Below are 19,878 nucleotides of genomic sequence, written 5' to 3'. Positions count from 1 at the left end.
GCTATAAGAGTAACTCCATAAATTCAGATTGGAAAATCATTCTACATCACACCGCTACAAAAATTAAATGAAATCATTTAACTAATGATGCATGTAGCAATGCAACTCCCGATAAAACCATTCATATCGGGTTTATCAGTTTATCGGTTAAGAAATGAGTAATTTTAATTTGTTCACACTTTTACGTCTTAGATCTTATTATTTTTTTTAATTTGTTCCATAACGTATAATTTATCATATATATTCAAATTATCACCTACCTACCTTTACTGTGGGGGGCCAAAACCAAAATTTTTCTGTCTGCTATTTTTTTTTTCAAATAGATCATCATCGCGATCTAGGCACCGCTACATAAACTCAATCAGATACTAGTCTACGAGTTCCTCTCCTTACACCGAATTTCATTTTAATGTGTTGTTTAAAATATCTCCATATGCTTTCAGGATTTAAAATCGAGGATTTTTAAATCCTCGATTAATAAAAAACAATCATGGACAGATCAGAATGTTGAGAGACAGCACTCGTCGCCCAACGTTGTTTTTCCAGCGTGAGAAAACTCATCTATTTCTAAATTAATACGGGGCGGCCGAACACTGTGTTGTCATAGTGCCGTACACACTTCTCGCATATAATTCGAATTCGTCCTTGCATTTTTATTAATTTCAAGCTCAATTTCGTAAAATTAACAGTAAATAGGACTTTCGATCGACAGTAAAAAAATTAACACAATTTTTTCGGAAAGTCCATTGAGGAAGATATCCTGCCGTAAGCTCTAACATTTAGTATATTTATTTTTCGTATACTTCCATCGACAACGCAATGCAGTCCGTAAAATTATATAATGGCCGGAAGCACACATCTCCTATGTTTATGTAAAATAACAATCTGATGCAAGAATTCGGTAGTGTAATTTCATCTTTCACTCGTTCAGCTAGTTGAATAAAATACAAGTGCTTACACTGATAACACTAGTCAACAAAAAAAAAAAAAACAATTCGCATATCAGAATCGTACAAAGTGATTTTAACTAATTTTGGGGCGTTGAATTCAAAACTGTTATCAGAATTTGTGTAATACATCACGCTTTTTAGATAATACGATTTGTTTATCGACAAATGCATAATCACTGTGAAATCAATATTTTTTTTTGTGGGCGAAAACGCTTTGGCGTTACCATCGCCCGGCAAATCAATATTTAAAAAAAAAAAAATATTATTCATTTGTATTCATTTAAAATTCGTTTAAATCAACTAAATTTTCATTTATTCAGACATAGATAAATTGTAAAGCATTACTACAATTTTAAAATAATTGTAATAATTATCATCATGTAGAGTACATGTGGTATTGATGTTCCATATTAATAACAAAATTAAAAAATACAAGTTTTTAAACTTTTTAAAATATAACAAATATCTTAAAAGTGTTATTTTTTAACAGTTAATAAAGAATATAAAATATGAATAAAAATATAAATGAAATTTTAAAAAATTATGATGATTCTGTCTACGAATTATCCCCATATTTAAAATTATTATACAACAAATTACATGAAACTGTTAGTCATTGATTACAAATTAAAAAAGAATAAAACAAAAAACAACATAGAATGTATGGAGAATTTATCAAAAAAAAACTATAAGAAATTCTCAATATAAAAATGCAGGCTTAAATATAATACATACTATTGCAACAGAAATGGTATACAATAAAACAAACCCTTTTAATGATTTAAACCCATTGTTAAAACAAGACTCTTTTTTAACGTGAAATAAATCTAGAGATTATTCAATTTAAATGGTATTGGCGTTGTATAAGAATCTTAATATATTTTTTTATAAGAAATATTCACTTTATGTTAAAATAAATGCATTAATAAATTTATATTCTTCATCAATTGATTATGTTGACAGTAATTCACAAGATTTGATATCCATTAAAGAAGAATATTTAAAATCTTGGTTTTTAGATAAAACAAACAATATACAAATTAAAAAAAAAAAAACAATTAAGAATAATGATTGCGTTTTACTTGAATATTTTATTAAATGTAGATTTAGAAAATTTATTAATTTAAAAAAAAAATGAAATGATTAAAGGTAGAGCCTATTATTGTTAGACATTTATTAGACGGTGTATGTAAAATAGTTTCAAAATTTGCCTTTTCAGATACATTTAGACAAAACGTTAGCTTATCACTTACAAATTTACTTAAAGACAAAGATTATGAATCGTTAATGAGTGAAATATTACGCATTTACTGTTGTATTAAATATAAAAAATATACACCCAAATTAACAATAATACAAACTGATGACAATTTAAAACCTAATGATATATCATGTTTTTCATCAACTGCCACAAACATAGATATAATTGATTTGTATTCTTCTACACACCCACTAAATTATTCAATTAAACAAAATCACACTGAAATATTGATCACATTTAAAGATCAACATGATAAAATCAATATAGTATTCGATATGATTGCATTGAAATAAATAAATCTTGAAAATTTATCATGGTCCGATAGATTAGAATATTATAAACACCAACAAAAAGAATTACAAATAAATTATGATGTCATTTCAGTAAAACGTATATCTTATTTAGATATTTATTTTCATAATTTTTATTTCCAATTCAAATATCATACTACTATATAAAATCAAAAGGACTATATAATGGGACTTTTTTTTTTAATTTGTAAAGTGTAAAACTTTCATTAATTCTTACAAATATCTAAATATAATTTCAAAGCGACATAAAAAGGTTAAATTTTCTGATACCCAGAAACAAATAATGTCGAAAAAAGGTTACCCTAAATATTTGCAACCTTCAATTATTTGTGGTGATAATATAACGTTATCTTTCCCTTACAACTATAAACCAAATAAGTTATTTTATTCTAGTGAAGAGGAGAGATTATTTTATAAATTTTTAAAATGTTTACAAGTCTTTAATGGTCATTTGTTTATTTTTGATCTATCTATTTTAATTTTTTTTATAATTAATGATCGACAGCTGATGACACAGTCGAGTCTCAATTGACGTTATTTGCTAATCATATGCTATAGACATGTAAAAGATTGGGGATTCCCCATTGACGTCAGTTATTTTTAAATCTTCTATAAGTAATGAGTATTGTTTTATGAAGGAAACAGAATTGTGCTTACTACACTCTTTCATGTTGAAAATTTAACTAAAAAGAGGAGGTCGGTCTCATGAAAAAAACCTAAGGTTCAAGCATAATCTTTAATTGTTGTTTGATTTATTGAAGGAGACAGAGTAGTGTTTTGCTGTGCTTTTTGTAGTAAATACACTCTTTCATGGTGAAAATTTAACTAAAAAGAGGGGGTCGCTCTCATGAAAAAAAACATCGGGTTCAAGCACAGTGGATCATGGTGAAGGTGTGTTTGAACCCAAGGTTTTTATACTAATAGCACGTATGCTGATCGTTTAAAAGTAAAAGTACAGAAACTATTCTTAGTTATAAAACCAGTAGTTGATCAAAATGAATTTATTATTAAAAGATTTACAAATTTACGTAAAACCTTTACATGCTAACACAATTTCGATAGCTTATTAGAAATCAGCACCCAAAATGCAGCATGAAAAGTTGTGTAACATGTTAGATACCAATTTTTTGTTGACTAGCATAATTAATCAAATTGTACCAAGATACCAATGCAGTGAAACGAGAGGATGAATAACTAATTAACAATAAACATACATACATAAAAATATGTATAGTTTATAGCTTTGAATATTTCTTTACATTACTTAATTACCAATATTATAATCATAACACAAAGACAATAAAAACATAGATATTGTAAAAGATATTAAAAAACATTGTAACAAGACCGGTATAACGGACCTGGGTAACAAATTCCTGCCAATTAAGAAAGTAGTGGAAATATAATAATGGGAGGAATCCAGAAAGGGGCTAAAAGAAATCCATTTAGTAATGGTAACAGGTCTATTTAAAAATCGTCTGGTAATACTGCCCGCTGACACACCTAAACAGATGTTCCATGAGAAGAGTTACCCAACCAAGGTAGGAATTTCATGATAATGTATAAGGGCAATTCCTGCCAATTAAGAAAGTAGTGGAAATATAATAATGGGAGGAATCCAGAAAGGGGCTAAAAGAAATCCATTTAGTAATGGTAACTGGTCTGTTTAAAAATCGTCTGGTAATACTGCCCGCTGACACACCTAAACAGATGTTCCATGAGAAGAGTTACCCAACCAAGGTAGGAATTTCATGGTAATGTATAAGGGCGAAGGATCATTCTCATGCTTCGAGTTGTGTTCGGTCTGGCAAGTAAAGAGGATAGGAGTAAAAATACTCTTGGGAAGATCAGTTGAAATCAGTACTGTGAAATCAATTTAAGCAAGACGCTATGATGTTAATCTGCGACAGAGGAGTTATTATGCGAAAGTATTCTGGGAGGACAGTGGAGGCGCGAATTTCTAGTGTGAATTACTTTTGACGCGATTAAGGTGACATCACAAGTAATTCCAGTACTTGAAAACAAGAAGTGGTTCAGTAAGTTTCTGTTAGACTATAAGTGAAAGAGATAATGTACTAAATTCCATTCTTAAATTGTTAGGGCAGTTTTATTTGCAAACAGCAAAGGTATTTGCAGTATAAGAACTTTATACTTGTCTTATCTATTGCATTATTGTTAATACAAGTACAAGACTAGTGGTTAAAAGTGTTAAGACTAGCGGTCATGCTGTCTTTTGTCAATGGTACTGAATTCTGCTTTTCAATATTTAACTACCTGTGAATAACTCCTGATGATTACTTTAAACTATGTTTTGTATGTAATCACTGTTTATTATTGAATTCATTATTATCGTGGTTGTGATTACTATGATTATTAATGTCGTTTATTATTATTATTGTTTGCTGTTGTCATTATTATTCTGACTGTGATTACTATTTTTACTATTTGTTTTATTACTGTCGTTTATTATTACTATTGTCATTATTATTGATTTGTCTTGTTTTACGTATGTTTTTAAACCAATAAATTGTAATTATATAAACATTTTCAATTGTCAATCTCTCAATATCCTGATGGAGCCGCGAACATGCGACAATATTATAAAGAAATTAACTTCTTGATGGGTAACTGGATAAATCCTCAATATTTGTCATTTTTTGTAAAAAAAAGTCAGTTTCAGGATATTCTTGTCACACTTAGAGATACTATGTGTGCACTTTTCATTTTTGTAATAAAACTTCATATATGAATAAAAAAACACTCCATTTTAGTCAGTTTCAAACAAATGTCCCTCTCTATGATCACAAACATTAAACAATGAATGCAGTGCTGGAAATTTCAATAAAAAATTTTTTTTGTCTTTAAAATAAACTTCTTTTTTGTTTTTCTTGTCTTCAGCCATTTGACTGGTTTGATGCAACTCTCCAAGATTCCCTATCTAGTGCTAGTCGTTTAATTTCAGTATATCCTCTACATCCTACATCCCTAACAATTTGTTTTACATATTCCAAACATGGCCTGCCTGCACAATTTTTTCCTTCTACCTGACTATTAATATTAAAGAGACTATTCCAGGATGCCTTAATATCTGGCCTATAAGTCTGTCTCTTCTTTTAACTATATTTTTCCAAATGCTTCTTTCTTAATCTATTTGCCGCAATACCTCTTCATTTGTCACTTTATCCACCCATCTGATTTTTAACATTTTCCTATAGAACCACATTTCAATAGCTTCTAATCTTTTCTTCTCAGATACTCCGATTGTCCAATTTTCACTTCCATATAAAGCGACACTCCAAACATATACTTTCAAAAATTTTTTCCTGACATTTAAATTAATTTTTGATGTAAATAAATTATATTTCTGACTGAAGGCTCGTTTTGCTTGTGCTATTCAGCATTTTATATCGCTCCTGCTTCGTCCATTGTCAGTAATTCTACTTCCAAAATAACAAAATTCTTCTACCTCCATAAACTTTTCTCCTCCTATTTTCACATTCAGTGGTCCATCTTTGTTATTTCTACTACATTTCATTACTTTTGTTTTGTTCTTGTTTATTTTCATGCGATAGTGTTTGCGTAGGACTTCATCCATGCCATTCATTGTTTCTTCTAAATCTTTTTTACTCTCGGCTAGAATTACTATATCATAAGCAAATCATAGCATCTTTATCTTTTCACCTTGTACTGTTCCTCCGAATCTAAATTGTTCTTTAACATCATTAACTGCTAGTTCCATGTAAAGATTAAAAAGTAACGGAGATAGGGAACATCCTTGTCGGTCTCCCTTTCTTATTACGGCTTCTTTCTTATGTTCTTCAATTATTACTGTTGCTATTTGGTTCCTGTACATGTTAACAATTGTTCTTCATCTCTGTATTTGAACCCTAATTTTTTTTAAATGCTGAACATTTTATTCCAGTCTACGTTATCGAATGCCTTTTCTAGGTCTATAAATCCCAAGTATGTTGGTTTGTTTTTCTTTAATCTTCCTTCTACTATTAATCTGAGGCCTAAAATTGCTTCCCTTGTCCCTATACTTTTCCTGAAACCAAATTGGTCTTCTCCTAACACTTCTTCCACTCTCCTCTCAATTCTTCTGTATAGAATTCTAGTTAAGATTTTTGATGCATGACTAGTTAAACTAATTGTTCTGTATTCTTCACATATATTTGCCCTTGCATTCTTTGGTATCATGACTATAACACTCTTTTTGAAGTCTGACGGAACTTCCCCTTTTTCATAAATATTACTCACCAGTTTGTATAATCTATCAATCGCTTCCTCACCTGCACTGCGCAGTAATTCTACAGGTATTCCGTCTATTCCAGGAGCCTTTCTGCCATTCAAATCTTTTAATGCTCTCTTAACATCAGATCTCAGTATTGTTTCTCCCATTTCATCCTCCTCAACTTCCTCTATAACATCATTTTCTAATTCATTTCCTCCGTATAATTCATCAATATATTCCACCCATCTATCGACTTTCCTTTTCGTATTATATATTGGTGTACCATCTTTGTTTAACACATTATTAGATTTTAATTTATGTACCCCAAAATTTTCCTTAACTTTCCTGTATGCTCCGTCTATTTTACCAATGTTGATTTCTCTTTCCACTTCTGAACACTTTTCTTTAATCCACTCTTCTTTCGCTAGTTTGCACTTCCTGTTTATAGCATTTCTTAATTGTTGATAGTTCCTTTTACTTTCTTCATCACTAGCATTCTTATATTTTCTATGTTCATACATCAGCTGCAATTCTTCTTCTACATTTGCTACCTTATCTTTTTTACTCAGACCTCTTGCGATGTCCTCCTCAAAAATCTTCTTTACCTCCTCTTCCTCAAGCATCTCTAAATTCTACCGATTCATCTGACATCTTTTCTTCAGGTTTTTAAACCTCAATCTACATTTCATTATCATCAAATTATGGTTGCTATCAATGTCTGCTCCAGCTAAATCTTTGCTTAACCATGATATAATCTATCTGATACCTTGCAGTATCGCTTGGCTTTTTCCAAGTGTATATTCTTCTATTATAATTTTTAAATTGGGTGTTGGCGATTACTAAATTATACTTTGTGCAAAACTCTATAAGTCGGTCCCCTCTTTCATTCCTTTTGCCCAGCCCGTATTCACCCACTATATTTCCTTCCTTGCCTTTTCCAACGCTTGCATTTCAATCTCACACTATTATTAAATTTTCATCTCCTTTTATGTGTTTAATTGCTTCATCAATCTCTTCGTATACACACTCTACCTCATCATCATCACGGGCGCTTGTAGGCATATAGACGTTAACAATCGTTGTCAGTTTAGGTTTTGATTTTATCCTTATTACAATGACTCTATCGCTATGCATTTTGAAATACTCTACTCTCTTCCCTATCTTCTTGTTCATTATGAAACCTACTCCTGCCTGCCCATTATTTGAAGCTGAGTTAATTATTCTAAAATCACCTGACCAAAAGTCGCCTTCCTCTTCCCACCGAACCTCACTAATTCCTACTACATCCACATTTATCCTATCCATTTCCCTTTTTAAATTTTCTAGCCTACCAACCTTTTTTTAAACTTCTAACATTCCACGCTCCGACTTGTAGAATGTTATTTTTTAATTTTCTGGTGACCCCTTCCTTAGTAGTCCCCACCCGGAGATCCGAACGGGGGACTAGTTTACCTCCGGAATATTTTACCAAGGAAGGCGCCTCCTCCATCATTGCTATATGAAAATGCAGAGCCACATTTTCTTGGAAAAAAGCAGCTGTAGTTTTCCATTGCTTTCAGCTGCGCAGTACTCAGAGGACTGGGTGATGTTGATATGGCCGTTTAAGTCATCCTGACCTATGCCCTTAACAACTACTGAAAGAGCTGCTGTCCTCTTTCAAGAATCATTCCTTAGTCTGGCTTTCAACAGATACCTCTCCGATATGGTTGCACCTTCGGTCCAGCTAATCTATATCACTGAGCACTCCAGCCCCCTCACCAACGGCAAGGTCTCATGATTCATAGAGGAGGTGAAATAAACTAAATATTCTTAATTTCATTTTAAGAAAAAAAAATAATTAAAGAAATTTATGAAGATAAACAAATTTTTATTTAAAATAATACAGAAATATTATGAAAAAACACCCAGTTATTTTAATTAAAATTAAAATTACTCACTTTCTTAATCTACATCTTTGTGGGGTTATGTAGCTCCTCTATAGCAATGGTCTTTACGATCCGAATTTGAAATGCTGAGGATTTAGATTTATATGTTGTTTTTAAATTTTACATTGGCTTTTATGCATTAAAGGAGATTTGCATATCAAAGCAATATTTTTGTATATCCTGTTTATGTAGTGTCTCAAAAATTGATTCAGTTGTAAGTCTTCTTTAAATTGTGGTTAAATGTGTATCCAGTTGAATTTATTTAGAGCAGCCACTTAAGATTATCGTGTATGCTCTTAATTTTAAATGTTTGCTGTTAGTCTCATATGTTCGTGTGTATTTTGAAAACTGTAAAGTCATTTTCTTTTACAAAAATGTTGGCAGTTTTGTATGACTACTGGTTTATATCAGCATTAAGTATTTCCAACTTGTGGGTACATAAACATAAATAAACACAAATTGTCAATTTCTTCACTATAGTCACTAGCTAATACGGTGTGAATAGGTATAGCTGATGTAAATTATGTGTTGAAGCTGCATGTTTGTGCTGGTGGTGATGAATTACCGATAAATATGTTGGCGTTGGTACATTATCTTATATTTAGAAAGTGTGTTTTGTTGTCTGGTTTTACATGAGTAGGTCTAGTAGGAATCAAAGTGATTTTCAGTATTTGCATCCTGCAATGGGCCATAAACTGGAATATAAATTGTTCAAGAGGGTGAAAAACATGCACATCACTATCTTAGCATTTGTTTTTTTGATGTTGTTAACTTATTTTAGCCAGGAATCTAAGAATAGGCTAGCCTATCGGTAGTCTTAGTTAAGTTTAGTATTTCTCAAATGTCAAGTAGTTTTGTTGTTATGGCATGCAATAAGGTTATGATTTTACAATTATTAAACAATAATGTAAATTACAGAAACCAACATCTCTTTCCGTTAAAAGTAATCATTAATTTAAAAAATTAGGGTTATAAATCGGCAAAATTTGTATCACTATTTTGATGATTACACTGTATCCCAGTATTGTGATTAATTACAATTATTAATAGGAATTTGAGATATTACTCAATCTAATTCAATTCAAAAAGAGGACATAAGTTGGCAGGTTAAGTATGAAACAACAATGATTAACCCTCTCTCAGGATTCACATGTAATTTTTTTAGAGTTACCCACAAATAAAACCATGAGTGAATTCTAGTATTTCTTGCACATTCAGTCAATACTTGCATGATGAATGATGTTTTTGATATTTTACACTGCAATGAAAACTTTGTTGTAAAAATTTTAAATAAACAAGAATGTGAAATTGAAAGTAATCTGATATTACCATTTTTGGATTTAAAATTGGTTTGTAAAATTAATAAAATCAATTTTGATAAAGATTAATAAAGAATAATGATAATTGTGACAAAAAATTATCCCACCAGCACTTTTCATTGTATAAGATAATAACCTTTATTGTGATGTTTATCAGATCAAGCTAAGTGCCATTTGGTCTGAAAGCTTGTCGTAGAAAAATTAACTTTACTAAACAAACACTTCAGCTCCACAGTTTTATTAGACAATTCAGTGACAGTAAGTAAAAGAGAATCAACAATACGTTTACAGATAGCAAAATGACTACAGAAAATAAGAATCAGGCAAAGCATGGATAAAAACTGCACATGGCTTTTCATATCAGAGCAAGATGAAAAAATTTTTAAAAAGTCATTACTTACCATTGATTACATGAAGGAAATTGGCCTTTTCAAAATGCTGAAGATAAAACTAAACCCAATGAAAGAGAGGGCATATAAACTGGTTTGTACGACAATAACTGCAATTCATTTTATGTCCCGAATAATTCAGCTTTGTTTAACTGTTTAATGCAAAAGTAGTATCTCCAGATAAATTTAAAAATATCTTTCAACCTCTTTCTTTATATCTAACACGTTTTACATTACTAGGTCTGATTAAATATAAGAATAACAAGATTTGGTCTATGCTCAGTTTGTCTATGCTTCACCACTAAAAAGTGCTTTTGCAAGTCTGCTGCTATCGACTAGTACAACCATATGCATTAAGTGTATTTCGACTGTTTCATATAAATATGTATTTTTTTTTTTCATCATCAAATTTGTCATAATAATGGACTAATATAATCACACATGATGATGAGAACTAGTTGTCAAAAACATGTTATATACACAAAAAGAAACTTGGAGAGACTTAATAAAGGCATTTTAAAGGAACTTAGAGGTGCATATATAACCAGTATACTTTTCAGAGAAAACAGTGTATGCTGAATCAGAAAATCCTGTGACAACCTTAGGACTTGGAGGCAGTCAACTGGAAAAAATGTAAATGTAAATAATAAAAACGTTTACTATAAACATAAGAAATTTATTAGGCCTTTTATCATCAATACAAAAGGTTTGTACAGTATAAAATAATTCAATTTTTAAAATTACTTAATTCATGAATAACATATTTTTAGTGTCTAAATAAATGCCTTTTAAGTATTTTCTCTTTCTTTTTTTTAATCAACAGTGGAGAATGAATCAAAATGGAACAAAACAATAATGAAGTGAAAAACTTATTTTATACAAAAATAAAATGCACAATAGTTTATATAAAATAAATCCATTCAGATATTTAACAATCCAATTACACGTTAACTAAAAATAAAACATATTCAGCACAATCCCTTCTAACCAGTTCTTTGTGTTAAACAATTGCCATGTGGACCAGCATCTTGTACTTGATGTATTTATTCAACTTTCTGTGAAAGCATTACTGACTAAATTCACTTTTCAGAAAACTCATAAAAAAATTTTATTCCAATAAATTATTACATAAAAATAAATTGATGAACACAAAACAAGAACATCACTTTTTATGTTTAAATTGGTTAGAGATATTTAAACTTCTACCTTGTCATAGATTACTGAAAGGAAAAAATAAGAAAAATAATACAATTTACAAGAACACAATGTATAACAGACAGTTCTGTTTCATTAATGCTCCACATCAAATGTAACTGCAGTAGTTAAGACGGGAGTACTGAATTGAAATGAAAAAATAAAAAAAACAATTAAGTACATACAAAAAACACTAAATTTGTTTAATTATATATTTAAAAAACAATAAAATAAAACAATTCATTAAAGGCACTAAACGATACTTTTTTTTACACCTTATCTAATAAGTCTAATATACTTCTATATAACAATATTTGGTAAACATTTGGTAAATTAAAGCTCTGAATTGCTTGTTTGAAATGATACTTTGTCACCAGAATAAATAAAAGCATAACAACCAAATTTAAATTAAATAAAAAAATGTAAATAAAGCTACTTACTGAATAAACACTATTGAAGAATACTGCTTAAGACACAGACACAAAAACAAGAAGGCAAAAGATTGTACTTTTAATATCTTTTTTGAATATAATAATAAATAGTTATAATGTAGATGTGTATTTATTTATATAATTATTTTTACTTTATCATAAATATTACTTAATTTTTTTAAATGTTGAACAAATAAATAACAAATATGATGTATTTTTAGTAAAAATAATAATTATTTATAATTTTCGCAGTATTAATTTGCATTTAACACCAGTTCATCCTTCCTTCAAAATACAAATCATTTAAATAAATACCAAATGTATTTAACCATATAAATTCCAGTTAAATGGCATAAATTACCAAAAGTAAAATCCCTGCAATAAACTTGAACATATTTCTTTTATGCCTGGTAAAATAGGTTTATATTAAATTTGACTGATTGCAACAGTGAAATTATACTTTACTACGTTATGTTAAGAAATAAAATTAATGTTTAACTGATAATTTTTAATACATTCATTAAAGAGAATACTGACATTAAACTGATAAAAAACATTACGAAAAACAAAAGGAATTAATCACTTATAAATAGCACATTCTATTTACAATCCTCAAGCTACAAATCCAATCATGTGAAAATAAAATAAACATTTCTTATAGCACTAGACAACTGAAAAAAGTACATTGTATACTTTCACTACACAGTCATTACAGAATTTATGATGAAAATACACGGTCAATAATAAAAAATAAAATGTAACCAAAAAGATATGTCAAATAAAAGATTTTGATGTTATTATTCTGGTAGAACAAAATATACACTTACTTTTGACTGTACATTTTCACATTGCTAAATGAAGCAGTCAAATAAATCTTTAATGGATAATACAATTGTCTTAAAAAAATTTGATGACTTCAAAAATACATTTTTCTTATAACAATTAACTGTAATATCCATCAAATCATATCTTAATAATTAACATGATTACTGCTAAAATACCATGTATTAAACGTAGTTTGTGAATGTACTACTGTGTAACACTTTTAATAGGCCTTATCAAATAATTCTTTGAGGAGATCATAATTTATAAAGTAGGAACACTGCATAAAATATATTTCTGAACAGTTTATTTTCCACTCAGCACCATTTGTGTCTGATTATTTTTAACAAAACTTACACTAAAAAAAAAGAATTTAAAAATACGTATATGTGTACACATTTTTTATGTAATGTAGATTATCTTGTTTGTATAAAAGTTTTTAATTAATTAACTTTATATAATTTTAAACTTTATAGCTAAACGCTCCATCAAATATGAAGAATATTTTTGTTTTATATACACATCAATACATTAAAATAATATTAAAAAATCATCCAAGATTGTAAAAAAAATTGTAATTCTATTATAATTATTTCCATTAAAAATAATGAAATTACACAACAATGTATGAATATGGATTAAATGGATCAGAAAATAAAGAATACATGTAAACCTGAAACAGATGGAAATTTAATAATTTTTTTGTAGGAAAATGGGTAATGGAAGATGGTTGACCTTTCTTTACACTACTATTATACATATTCAGATAAAATAATGAAAATAAATTCAATAAGATCTCCATTGAAGGAATATTTATGAAGCACGTAAGATTTACAGCAACATACTGTGGTTCTAGGGAGATCAGCAGGAACAACTGATAATATTCAGCCTAAACCAAAGATGGCCTTTTTTTATGATGATAATATGAATAGTAAAAAGACTGAACTTATTGAACTTACAGGAAAAAGATGCTAAAAAAAAATATAAAAATAATAATGAAGTATGTACAATATATATTTGAAATATTAAACAAATGAGAACATGGAAACAAGAAGAAAATAACAACAACAATATACAATAAATGAAAGGGTGTACAGCAGTCTAGAGAATAAAAAATTAAAGAAATAATCCATGAAATATTTTGTATTAAATTATGAATTTCAATATCATATGAAAATTTTTAAAAGAACTCAAAATGAAGGTAAAGAGAAAAACAGAAAAATTAAGAAAGAACTGGTAAGTAAAAAACCAAGAATGAAGGGTTTAGGAGAATCCTTATATGGTAAATATATGAAACAGAAAATAAGTAGGGGAAAAAATATATCACAGACACTTGCAGTTAATAAGAGGCAGGGACAGGAAGACAATGCATTCAGTCAAACTGATAATGACTGAAAAGAAAGACATCCACAATGGATATAAAAGAGTGAAAATAGTTTATTGCATTGAAATGCTTAAAGGCAGAATATTAATGATGGCACTTTTAGTTTTTGTAATTAAAGCACGTAATGTCACCACATCAGCTTTTGTAATTTTAGAAGATTAGAATTCAGAAGTAAAAACGGTTTAACAATTACAAATGAAAAAAGACTTAATCTGAAGGTCAAAAATGCAAATCCATTTAATCTCCTGTAGAAACAATAAAATAAATGTCACAATTTGTATTGGCAATTTTATTCACTAACAGTTAACATTAAAAAAGTACAAACTGTCATTAAGTGTCAAAACAGTGTAACAATATAAAACTTTAATCAAAACCAAAATTATTTTTTTACAGCAGAATACAAATATTCCCTTTACACTGAATAACTACATTAACTTAAAAAAGTACGTAAATAATCACTCATTCTTAAACAAACATAATCAGAACAGTACAAAAAATGGACTAATTGAACTGCCACCGTTTTAAATTGCTAAACATAGAATTTTAAAAAAGGATAAAAATTACTGGAAAAAACAAAAACTGCATTACATACATCACTTCATTCAACCAATTTTTAATCGACTGCTGTCAATTTAACAGCATATAGAAAACTCAAGACTGAAAAATATGAGGTTTTCAAAATAAGCACACTAAATTTATCTTTAAGCAGTAGTTTGATGCGTATAAAAGACTGTTGGAAACAGATTTACATTATTCAACTGCAATTATTATAACACGATAAAATTTTAATAATTCAAGCCCCAGAAATCCTGTTTTCTATATAATCTGAAATCGCAAAGAAATAAGAAATCAGTTCATAAAAATAAATGATATTTATGTAAAGTTATATAACACAAAAATTACTTTGTAAAATACCATATTAAGTCTAAAGTAAGAAGTGAAAATTATGGGAAAAAGATTTTGAAGTTTACAGCAGAACGAGGATATGTCGCAAGCAAAAAAGGAAAGGAAGACAAAAAAAATAAACTGTAGTCTGTTCCACAGCAAAAAATTGCAGATTCTATACTTTATTTTTAGTAAGTTATTTGTTACTACAATATGACTGAAATGGAAGGAATTATTATTTTAATGATTACAAACATGTTATTAATGTTCAGCCCAAGTTTTTATTAATCCACGCTGGTCTTGCTAAAAACCACATAAAACAGTTACAACTCCATATAACAATTTGGCCAAACGCAGAACAAACTGCTAAAAATATTTATCAGATACATTTTTTAGAGTTGATAAGTCATCATTAAAAAATGAGGGTTTATTATAAGTATTTTCAAACCTTGGCATATTATTTTTTTAAACAATCATTTATTATTATTTTGATTCATTGCTAAAATTTCAAAATAATTTTCATCTTATTTATTTAATATTCTTTTTATTAATCAAACATCCCGTCACAATACAGAATCTTTTTTTGATTTTCCAAACCTATCTACTTTATTTTAAATTTTCCTTTTAACAAGATAAATTTAAAATGTTTTAATTTATCTCCATTCATAAGTTTAGATACTAAGTACAATCACAGAGAGAGGTTACTTTGTGATTTATTTAAAATTTAGAAATAACAGTACTGCCAAATTCAAAATACCAAATTAATAATGTAATTTATTTTAGGGTGATCAGTAGCTGTTCATAGTAACATTTTTGCACCAGATCTTATATGTCACAGCCAGTAAAACAATATTTGCTCAGTAATGCATCCTTCTCTGCACAGAGTACTTACAAAATTTTTAATTTTTAAAATTTAATCCTGTTATTTAAGAAAGTAACCAAAAAAGGCAAAAATTATTTTAGATAAAAATTCATGTGCACACCACAAACTGAGCAAATTAATTTATCTGCTTAAGATTAAAAATGCACTTACGGCAGTGTTAGAATCACTTACAAATATTTTTAAAATTTATTTACCTTACCTTATCAAACAATATCCGCCTGATTCATTACTTAAACATACACCCTAAAAAGTAATATCCACATTATTTAACTGAATTTCATGGAAGCTATTTAACGTTTCTAGGATAGCTGCATACGAAGCAAATGGTTGATAAACGTCATAACTACTTTCATATCGTCAGCACAATCTGAATACACTTCACTCATACATACACTATTCAATAGATAAATCTATAATTTCATATATTACACAACATTAAAAAATTATTATTCATAAGGGCAGCACCACTGAAATTACTAGAAAGACTAGAAAATAAATACAATATTTAAATAAATTTTGTTAAAACATTAACATATACATACATATTAGTTAAATTTGTTAGCACTTCTACCAAAAAGGATTAGATGTAAAAATTTAGAAGAAAAATATGACTTTTTTCAGACTTTTACTTTCAGAAAAATTAATTTCTTTAATCAATTCAGGAAATTTTTCTTTGAGAAGTAGTTTTTACTATTAGCAATAGGCTTCACCTAGATTTTCAGCAAATTCAAATAATTATAAGCAAAAAATTACATGAAGAAACAGTCACAGATCAAAAAACAAGGTTTATATATATGTTCAAGGTTTATCTAAATTAGTTTGAATATTGTTAATACGAACAGGACTATTCGCTTTATTTTTACAAACAAATGCAGCCATGTGTCCAACCTGTAGATAAAAATATTTTTAACACCTTGACTAACATTTCTTTTTATGTTTGCAACAGCCAAATGTTGAAATTTCAATAAGCCTGATTACAAATAGTAAAATTTTTTAAAAAAATCAGAATTCATTTACAAAATTTATCCACAGATAATAGTTATCCAAATGACTCCCAGAGTATTAGAATAAAATATATGTGATAATATAGCACAAGTAGAAGCACTAATTTTACATTCACAACAAATAAAGTTTAGTCAAATCAATAGGTGTCCAATAATTGAACATAAAAAAAAAATTACATATCAAAATGCTTGAAAATACAAAATCAAGAATTTACAGGGCTATACTGAGATTCAGAGGAGCTAAATAGAAACTTTTCTCTCTAATTTCTTATCTTATAAGGATGAAAGACCCTAATAAGATCCAAAACGCTAGACTGTTCTGACTTAGATACAGCCCTGAATTACAATAACAAATCTAGTAACTATGGCACTTGTAACAATCAAAATGTTAAAGAAACACAAAAACAATTATTAAACTTTTATAAAAATTTAACAATATAATACTACACATCACAAACAGTAGTAAAATGTTATAACACTATTAGATACAATAATACTATATACTGTAACAAAATTGTTACAAAAAATTATTCATATCTTTTGGTCAGAATCTAAAAAATATTAAATTTTAATTTCTTAAACATTTACTAGCAAGTCTATAGAACAGACTGACTAGTAAGATTTCATAACAAATCATTTATGACAAAAATTACTGTGAATAATTAAGTCATGGAATTTAATAATAATAATAAAAACAAACAATTAATTATTTATACTAGTAAAGATGAACACAAGATTAACTAACAGGCCTCAACTAATAATACATAAGTGCATAAACATAATTTTTTTTTCAGTACAACGAAAAACTCAAACAATTATCAGCACAAAAATTCAATTAATAGAACATATGTCATTAGAGTCCACTTAAATCGGTTTCATAAATTAATTTAACACAAGAATCTCACAAAAATTGCTAAACTTAAGTAACTCCATTAGCTTAATAAACAAATACTAAGAGGAAAAATCAATTAAGTAAACAATGGAATGGCAACAAATAATTCCATAAAATGCAAAGGAACTGAAAATATATAAACCGACGGTAAAAATATTATTACATTATCGACAATACTTTATTTTAAACACTTAATTATCCATTCTTATTCATTTGAGCTCTTATCAATATTGATAGGCTCACTCCAGACTCTACCTTCAGGTACAGCGTAAGACGGCTCTCCCTCACAATGCTGACCATTTTGAATTTCAGTACTTGCATTAACTGTAGATGCATGTGTTTCATCTGCACTGGTTAAATCAATATTGATTAGATTACCGCCACCAACATCAGTATTACTACAAGACGCATCCAGATCTTCAGAACCTTCTACATGGCGTGGAATCGGTTGATTTTCAAGAATATCAGAAAGGGAAGGATGAGGGTGAAACATGGGAACATAATTAACATAATGTTCGGCAGTCAGATATAATATGATACTCCACAAACCATGCAATGTAACAAATGAAGCACATATGGCGTTCGACGAGTCCAAAAAACACAAATCTAAAGTATACAAACAATCGATTCAAAACATAATGTGTAAATATCAAAACAAAATCTCATAACAAATTATTAACACTATGAAAACTATGATGTTACATACAAAGTAGAGATCTAACTCTTAGTTTGGAACTCTTGACACACATCAATAATTATCAGGCAATATGAAAAGCAGGTTGAGTGGGCAAATATATAACTGCCTGTAGGAAATTTTTCCTACAAGGACCCCAGTTTACTGCAGGCTTATAGAACCACACAAATTATCTATAACTGTATCATTTGTTAAACCGAGGTAACCATTTAAAAAAAAAATTAATTTACATTAATTGACTAATGAAATCCCATAAACTACACTAATATCCTTGGTTTTTGAATTATGTTACTTTGTCAATTATTTTCTTAATATAACATGAACACTTAAAATGTAACAGGGTTATGGTTCCAAACAAAATTTGCATTAGAATAATTGTGCCTATTCATTCTGACATTAAATCAAAATATTTCCTTTTGACAAACGATTCAATAAAAATACAAAACTTGTCAAAATGTTTACAGTCTTTTGCAAAATGATATTATAGCACAGCATTTAACTTGCATGAAGATGTGTTCCACAAGGAAATGACCATATTGTGATCTGTAATACAAGTTAAGAAACGCTCCATCTTAAACTTATGGTTACAGAGATTTTTATTAGATTTAGGTTTTAAGTGTTAAAAATATAATGTTGCATTCTGTTGATGCAGATTAATGGGACAAAATTAATGATTTTAGGAGAAATTTTGCTTTTATTTAAAAACTGGAAACTTTTTCAGGTATTATCTTGTTTTAAAAATACAGCTCAACAAACAGAAGTTTAAAACTGGCATTGGTACTTACATATTAACGCCACCGCAATCATCAAGAGCTGAACCTAACCTAATTAATTATTTATTACTTAAATAATCAAAACATTACTGTTGATTGGTCAAGGTTAGCAAGTGAAGCGAGCGTAGGTTAAGTTTGGTTAGGATTATATTTTCATGTGTATATCTTTAAATATGTTTCACTATGATGTAAGAATTTTTTCTGATTTTCATTGTGTTCATCTGTTATTTGTATCACTATGTAAATTTTTATTATTTTTCTATTTATTTTTATTATTTTCCGAAGTTATCGTGAAATTACTTTAATTAATATTTTCATGACTTGTAGTTTAACAAATATTCTTTAAAGTTTTTCTTATATTTCTATTGATTAGAAAATTCAAAAGAAAAGTGAGATAAGTTTTAACCTAACCTAATTAACCTTGCGGTGGCGTTAATACGCAAGTACCCTGGCATTTTTAGTTTCAAATAAAAAAAACTTTGTTAAATAACAAGCAATAAGAAAAGAATTAGCAATATTTATAGAGAAAG

The 19,878-nt window shown here is 28.5% G+C and overlaps 1 protein-coding gene across 5 annotated transcripts in view; it reads right to left on the bottom strand.

Annotated features, from left to right (window-relative positions):
• The window catches only part of LOC142323170 (G patch domain-containing protein 4), a 58,170-nt gene that overhangs the window by 27,613 nt on the left and 10,679 nt on the right, over positions 1–19,878 (bottom strand). The window contains exon 3 of one of the 5 annotated variants that reach the window (XM_075362454.1): positions 17,665–18,487. The exons of the other annotated variants lie outside the window; for them this stretch is intronic. Coding sequence (XP_075218569.1) covers positions 18,087–18,487 — 401 coding nt within the window. The 3' untranslated portion in view covers positions 17,665–18,086. Of the gene's footprint in view, positions 1–17,664; positions 18,488–19,878 lie in introns of those variants that run through there. 5 annotated transcript variants of the gene reach the window in all.

Source organism: Lycorma delicatula, chromosome 4, assembly GCF_047948215.1.
Source record: "Lycorma delicatula isolate Av1 chromosome 4, ASM4794821v1, whole genome shotgun sequence".
In the NCBI taxonomy this organism is placed as follows: domain Eukaryota; kingdom Metazoa; phylum Arthropoda; class Insecta; order Hemiptera; family Fulgoridae; genus Lycorma; species Lycorma delicatula.
This window is presented reverse-complemented; position numbering and strand designations above follow the sequence as displayed.